Genomic DNA, 8,136 nt, shown 5'->3' with positions numbered 1-8,136 from the left:
TTCATATCCATTACCAACCACTGTGTCATTGAGAAGAAGTCAAGTAAGGAGAGGGTACTTAAGACCAATTTTGAAAGATTTCGTAGCATATTTTAGAATTGTCACTGGCATCAGTGGATTCTTTTTTGCTTTGTGGATTCTTCTTTGCTTTTGCATTTAAAGTGAGTAATTGAGCTTTTTTTTTTCCTCTAAAAAGAACAAAGAAAGGTTAAATGTAGAAATATGGGATTTTTTTCCTGAAGTTGTCAGTATCAACAGAAAGGAGGAGTCCAACTGAGGTGAGAAATGGAAAAAATAGGTATTCTAAAATGTGTTTTCACCCATGGCTAAACAAATAGTATTATGGAATGGTAGTAGTATTCTTTGGTACTAATTGAATGCCAGGCTTATTTCAGATACTTTTCATACTTGTGACCAAATGTGTATTAAAATATAATGTTTACAAATATGTGAAAATCAACCCCAAAGTGGTGGTGGTCTGGTTTTGTGTTTTCCTGGTTGTCTCTAAAGAGCACTTGGAGCATACATAGTGTGCTAGAATCTGCTTCTGGGAATTTCTGCCTGCGACATCCACTTCAAATATCGTTCACAGCTTAAACACATTAGAAGCACATGGCTTACTGTCAACTTAAAAAAGAAAAGAAAAATTACCCTTAAGACTTTTTTTTTTTTTAAACTTTGCTCCATTGTGAAAAGGCTGAAGCAGCAGATTTTTGGAGCTTCTGTAGATTCTATGCGCATACCATGTTTTTGCGACTACAGTTTTACAGTTTTTCCATTTTAAAAAATGAAATATATCTGTTTCTCAGAACTCAAAATGCTGCATTTTTCTTAACTTTCATGAAACTTGGCAGTGAATCCTGTGCTCCTTCAGCGTTTCTGTATCCCCAGCTGAATGTGCTCAGAACTTCCCAGTGGTAAAGACTTGGGTTTTTTTTATTGTTGGAACGAAAAGAGTATCCAGGCATGGCTTAAACAGTTTCAATTTTCAATTGAATACAACAGGTTTACAGTCTGAAGTTGTATTTGGCATTTCTTTAGTAGTGAAGTGATTTCAATCACTGAGATGATGGGAAAGGCAGATATGTTGTGTTACAGCTATGTTTTCTCCTGCCATTGAGAATATATTTACTTTTATATACCCTAAGATGTATTTATCTGTCTAGCATAATGAATTAGATTAATTCATTAGCCAGAAGAGGGTTTAAATTTTTTTTTGAGAACAGTTCATCCCATCACAGGAGAAAAAGCACTGTTAGACTGCAAAAGGGCAGAGGGCTCAACAACTGGGGAAAAAGAAATAGGCATCCCTTGTAAAATCATATCCTTGTTTCTAATACTTAGAAATTTGGCTGGTAGTTGGGGATTTTTTTGTTTGTTTTAATTGAATTTAGTTTTGCATTGTGGCACTTTATGTTCCTGGACACCAGATGGTGCTGCTAAACCATCTAATGTGTAATTTTCACACTCTTTTGAGTAATTGATACTTGATCTAGTTCCAAAGTGAGTTCTGTACTTTCTGACCAGGTGTATATTCCAGGATGCAGAATGGTACCCGATAGCTCAGCACAACACCTTCTGCTGTTTAAGAACAATGGTCTGAAAATTATAATGTAAACTGAAGTGTGTTGTAGAATCAATGTTTCAGATCTCACTGGGCAAAAACTGCCATCAGCTGGTGTTTCTCCTGGGTATATAGCTTAATAGCAAGTCTTAATTTATATACTTGACACTTCAAAGACTTGATTTATTATTTAAGTGTCACTTAAATTTGATTTGATAACTTCAGTCAGAAAACTAGTGGAGGCACCTTTATTGCCAGGTTAAAACTGGAAAGGATAGTTCTAGAGACTAATTAAATACAACAAAGTGATGATGAGAGTGGGTTTGAGTTTGGGGTTCTTTTTAGACGTTGTCTGTCTGTTAAAGCTGTCAAAAAAATTCTAGTTGTCCTCTGTTAATACTTGTTTGATAAGACATGATAGCTTAGCTACATAATTGCATTGCAGACAATGTTTTTAATACTGTGATGTACATTTGGCATTTGATTTCTATTTATTTTAAGTTGGTTATGTTTAATAAACTCATCTGGTAATCCTAACTGTGGGGCTGAAGGGATGGAATGATACATTTGGTTTTTAGCTGAATCCCAAAGGTTGGTGGTACAGTTTATTGCTGAACTCTAAATAATGGATTCAAATTTATTTAAGCAGTGAGGAAATTTTTGATAGATATTTTACTGTATTTTTCTTACAAGTCCTTATTTCTTTTATAGATCCCCATATTAAAGTCTCTGGAAAAAAGGAAAATGTTAAAGAAGCGAAAGAGAAAATCATGTCTGTGTTGGACACAAAAGTAAGAAAGAACTTACTTAGAATGACACCTTAACTGCTAATTTTGTGGTGACATTGATCTCTTTAAATGGGCTCATTTAAACAGAAGGTATTGATGGACACTTCGAAGCAAAGCCTCCAATATATTCCTTCTGGATGTTGATATTTGGTGTATATACACATTTAAACATGCAACAAGAAAATACTTGCTTAAAGCACTTTTTCCAGATCTGGTCTATATAGAAATAATATTTCCAGCCATATGGCTAAAAGCATACGTAGTTTGTTCATTGGATTGGGTTTTTTACTTTAGAATCTGAAATACAGCTTCACTGCAAACAGTAGATTATACGGCCGCTTCAGTGAACCTAATATTTTGGTTTTGTTTGAAATTCAATTTTAGGAGCATTTATGCAGTTCTATTTTTAACAGTTACTGCACTCTTACACTCTGAAACATTAGGACCAGAATTTCTAAAACGTCTAGATTTTGGCCAGGGGTCTCATATGTTCATCAGATTTTCTTCTCATCCAATAGCAAGTCGTTTGTGGCAGTGTATATGGCTTCTGTGTAGTTGTATGCCAACTTTTTGATTCTCTAAAAGGATTGACAAAAGAACACTCCAGTGATAAGTGCAATTTTTTGAACAACTATTAACGACATTATTATGGACTTTTAACAACAGAGCTTTTAAGAACAGCTGTAAGCAGTGTTTGTATATTTTAAAAACTGATGTACCAGAAAAATGTGGTATGTTTGTTAAAGGAGGAAAAAATCCTGTGTTTTAGGTCCCATGGCTTTGTGATTTGCCAGTGTCTTCATCATATGATCCTTTCAGATCAGACAGGGGTGTATGACTGCAGTTGAAAGAACACAGAATTAAAATAATCAGAATGGATTGCAAAAGGTTGATAAAAGCTAGGGCGCGTTTTAAAAGCCTTAGACATTTTTTTGAAGATGTATCTTTGGGGTATTTATTTTCATGTTATTTCCTCACTGGAAAGAAAATGTGAATGGTTTAGCATCTGACTATGGTCTATATTAAAAACAACTTACTTGAGTAGAAGTTAAGCCAGTTAAGCCTCTGCAAAAATACTTTGGAAATACAATTTTGAATGTCATTCTTGAGGTTACGTTACTCTAAAATACTCAGGTTCTGCTGTGAACAAATCTAATCATGGGTGCTTGATTTCCAGAGCAATCGGGTAACCTTGAAGATGGATGTTTCACATACAGAACATTCTCATGTGATAGGTAAAGGTGGCAATAATATTAAAAAGGTGATGGAGGAAACAGGATGCCATATCCATTTTCCAGACTCAAATAGGAATAATCAAGCAGAGAAAAGCAACCAAGTAAGTATTGTTTAATATTTTAACTCATTTATACTGTAATTCCTGAGAGTATAAAACTTTTCTAAACTTTCGTCAGTTTGGGTTTTTTGAGGATGGGTGAGTTCATGTTCAGGGAAATAGATTTTTTGGTATTTACACTCTGTGGAAAGCATGGGACTTCATAAGTGAGCAAATCTTTAAAAACAGATGGAAACAATTTGTGATGGCTCATGAATAATTTTAACGTTTAAACTAAAATTATTTTATGCATACAGTAGTCAACAACTTAGTGTGAATGGTAGAGAAGCAGTATGAAAAGCACTGCTTTTGTAAATTTTTTCCTGTTCAAAGCCTGACTTATTTAGCATACTGATTAATTTCTTGGTGCTTTTGGCTTATGGTGTAACTTAGTTGAAAACTAAACTTGGTAGATATCCAGTAAAAATGAATGTCCTGTTGTAAGAGTTCAACTTTATTGGAATAAGTCATTGAACCTGAATTGTACATCTCTTGTAATGCTAATACTACTAGAATGTTTACTTTCAAGTCTTTCATCACTGTGTTTAGAATTCCCTCTCAAGCATCCTAGTGGCTGCTGAGCAAAATACAGTAATTTCAAAATGTTCAAGAAAACCTACTGTTGTTGAATATTAGCATTGAGCACATGTATAGAGTAGTAATTCCATTATTTGATCCAAACAGCTGTATTGTTTGATGTATCTTTTTTTCTAGTTGCTTAAGCCTGAGATGCTACAATATTCACAGTTTTTTTTAAACTGGTTTTAGTTTTCAGCCACTGTTTAGCAACCACTTAGGATGTCACCAGGTGTGAAATAAGAGTTGATTTAAAAAAAAAAAAAATTTTTAAAAGAGAGTACTGGTGTCTGAATAACTTTTCCAGTGCCTCATTTGAAAATGTAATGCTATGTTTTCTATATTCTTGCTCTTCCAGGTGTCTATTGCAGGACAGCCAGCTGGAGTGGAGTCCGCAAGAGTTAGAATTCGGGTAATAGTCTATTTCAGTATAGTGTTCCTTTGAAAACACCTGAAAGGTGTGTGTGTGGGGGAAATCGTAGTTTTGAGAACCCTAGGGTTGTCTGGCTCTCTCTTATGACAGCAGAAATATAGGAACAATGTGAGTATCCGTATGAGTAGTAAAATGCAAAGGGTATTGTAAAAACAGTGATTCACATTCTGGCCAAATTTTTAACTAGCCCAAGGTGGATCTTGAACATGAAGTCTACAGTATAAAAAAGATGTAAAGTATCCCATACTGTGTCTAAAATTGCATCTTAACTTACCCTCCGTAGATGGCCTGTAGAAGCTCAGGCATCCTGTGTGAATCTATGACTTAAGAAAGGCAATTGCTGCCTTTTTAATTTTAACCATTTTCATGTGTAATTTGTGTAAGTAATTTGGTGGAATTCAGTTCCATTCTCCACTCGTAGTACTTTTTTATCTTTACCTTCTAGTTTTGATTTGTATGTGTATTTTGGCATGGATAATCATAGATCTAATAAATTATGAAGACTTTTTCGCAATTGTTGTAGTCAGGTATGTCACTTACACAACCTTGGTCTTGGCACTCATGAAAGAAGCTGATGTTTACGTAGCTTTGTAGCTGACTTCAGAACTCCAATTAATCCATGACAGAAAAGAGAATTCTCTAGGAAGTTTAACAAATATTGACCTGTTCGTAGGTCTGCATGGATAAGTATGGGAAATTACCTGGCTTTATTGTTGCTACATAATGGCAAAAGATCCTGCTATTTTGGGGGGAAAAAAAAAACCCAAAACCAAAAAAACCAAACAGCCTGTGCAAAACAAAAAACTTGTGTCCCTGGAAAAATCGGTGCCTTTTTGCAACTCAAGATATGATGATATTTTTATCAATGAACCCTGGGCAGAAGATATACTACGTCAGTTTAATCATCACTGACCAATACATTATGATTCAGTAATAAAATCGTTGTAGTTTTAGTGAGTATGATTTCGGTTTTCAATATTTGCTCTTCAATGTTGTTGTAGGAATTGCTTCCATTGGTACTCATGTTTGAATTGCCTATTGCTGGAATTCTCCAACCAATCCCAGATCCTAATTCTCCCACAATTCAGCATATCTCTCAGACGTATAATATCTCAGTTTCCTTTAAACAACGCTCTCGAATGTATGGTGCTACAGTCATTGTCAGAGGGTCACAAAATAACACTAGTGCTGTGAAGGTAATATGTCTTCTTAAGTAGGTTTCTGCATGTCATAAATAAAATCATAATTTCGATACTTAGGAACTATATTAATGTTATATCCTGCCTCATCTGTGCATGTTGTTATTGTATGATCACCTTTAAAGCCTGAGGGTTTGGTTTTTTTAAACTTAACTGGTATAGGTGAGGTGTAAAAACGTGTAGAAAATAGTTTTAAGTTTCGGATTTAGCATTGTCTGTGCTAAGGTTTTAATCTGTTTTTCATCTCTTGCACACCTGTTCAGGTTTCCAGCAATTCTGGAATATGTGCTAATCTTACCCAACTTTTAATTAAAAAAAAAAAAAGAATAAAAAAACCCAACCCACAACACAAAAAAGCAAAACAAAAAACCCACCGCAGAAAAAAAAAAAACAAACAACATTCAATATTGTCTTACTGCCTTTTACAACGGCAATTAAACACTGTATTTGGTCATAAAATGGGAATAGTAGGTAGAGTTTAGTCCATCTATTACCTTTAACAAATCAATCAGGTTTTTAAACAAAACAGAATTTTATCTTGAATGTGGAATGCATAACAAGTAAGGAAACAGTCTGAAATGTCATTTTGTATGCCTGTGAGCACTGTTTCACCGGTTTCTTGCATTTCCCCTGCAGGAAGGAACAGCCATGCTTTTAGAACACCTAGCTGGGAGCCTGGCCTCTGCAATCCCTGTGAGCACACAACTAGACATTGCAGCGCAGCATCATCTCTTTATGATGGGTCGAAATGGCAGTAACATCAAACATATCATGCAGAGGACTGGTGCTCAGATCCACTTCCCTGACCCTAGTAACCCACAGAAGAAATCCACTGTCTACCTCCAGGGCACAATTGAGTCTGTCTGTCTTGCCAGGCAATATCTCATGGTAAATAATACTTCCAGTGAAACTTGCTTGTAAAAAATGCCTGATCATAGAAAATATGCTTTTTCTGCATGTATTTATTGGTCAAATGTAAATTAGCCTTAGAGAGGAGGAATTACTACTCACATTGCAAAAAGCTGATTCAGCTGAGTGCTCTATTTTTGTCAGTGTTTTGTGAGTGTTTGTAGTTATCTAAAATATTTGTAATCTCTGGTATCATGATTTGAAAAACGACCTTGGCAATGTAAATGCAACATAAGCAATTTAAATTTACAATAACAATATGCTTCTGAGTAGAAGGCAGACTTTTAGAGGGTTTTGTTGTTGTTGGGTGGTGGGTTGTTTGTTTTGTTTTGCCAGCCTGCCTTGTCCATGTTTGTCAGGTAAGTAGGTTTCTTCTGGGAGGAAGTGGCAGGAATTTCTTAGTTCCTATGTAGGCGAGTTTTCAAGGAAACTGTGGAACCATAGGAAGTACTTACTCATTCTGCAGTCTTGCGTTCTTTCTAGTACTGTAGCCCCAGTACTATAAGACCTTTTATAAAAATAGATCTGGTGATGAATATCCACCCCTTATTCTATACCATCTGTGTCATGCTCAAGTCTCATATTTTTCCAGTACATTTTCATTAATTACCACCCCCTTTTTTCATATATATATATATATACACACACACACACACACACACAGAGATATCATTCCCTTAGTTTGTGGGCCATCCCTCCAAAACGTTCGGTGAGTTCATTTAGTCCATGACTTCAGGCTCCATCTGTCATAATAATCTTTCAGGGTAGGAAGAATGGAGATGGTATGTGGTGTTGGATTGTTTCATGTTGAAGTCAGTTCTGGAACCATCATCACTGTGCTTTGCTTGGTTTCACTGAAGTTATTCTTCATTAGTCTGGGTAATTCTTATTGTAATATCATTAGTATGGCATATAATATTATTAGTATTATTAGTATATCTGTGTATTATTAGTATATCTGTGTATTATTAGTGTAACTATTATAACTATAATTAGTACTTAACATCACATAATTCAGATCATTGGCTATTCTCACCCAAAATCAAATCCCCTTGAGGTACATGTCGGACTTCCCCATCCTTCCGCATTATCCACCAAGTGCACCCAGGTCCTTGAGCAAAAGCAATCCCACGGATGGGTTTGCCTTTGCCCGAGGCAGGAATAACCCAAAATGTTTTCCCCAACATATTTTTTATGTGCACTACAGGGACTTTATTCCCATCTACGGTACGTAAAAGTTCTGACTGGGCAGGGCCAGCTCGATTGGCAGATCCCCGAGTGTTGACTAACCAGGTGGCCTTTGCTAAATGCGTATCCCAATGTTTGAATGTCCC

General features: G+C 35.6%; 1 protein-coding gene across 1 annotated transcript in view; it reads left to right on the top strand.

The window, feature by feature from the left end:
• The window catches only part of BICC1 (BicC family RNA binding protein 1), a 76,550-nt gene that overhangs the window by 44,603 nt on the left and 23,811 nt on the right, over positions 1-8,136 (top strand). The window contains exons 3-7 of the mRNA XM_009325845.1: positions 2,276-2,355; positions 3,530-3,688; positions 4,620-4,673; positions 5,696-5,890; positions 6,530-6,781. Of these exons, the coding sequence (XP_009324120.1) occupies positions 2,276-2,355; positions 3,530-3,688; positions 4,620-4,673; positions 5,696-5,890; positions 6,530-6,781 (740 nt within the window). The remainder of the gene's footprint in view (positions 1-2,275; positions 2,356-3,529; positions 3,689-4,619; positions 4,674-5,695; positions 5,891-6,529; positions 6,782-8,136) is intronic.

Source organism: Pygoscelis adeliae, unplaced genomic scaffold (genome assembly GCF_000699105.1).
Source record: "Pygoscelis adeliae isolate BGI_AS28 unplaced genomic scaffold, ASM69910v1 Scaffold4, whole genome shotgun sequence".
NCBI lineage: Eukaryota > Metazoa > Chordata > Aves > Sphenisciformes > Spheniscidae > Pygoscelis > Pygoscelis adeliae.
The sequence above is the reverse complement of the archived record's forward strand: the minus strand, read 5'-3'. Positions and strand labels throughout refer to the sequence as shown.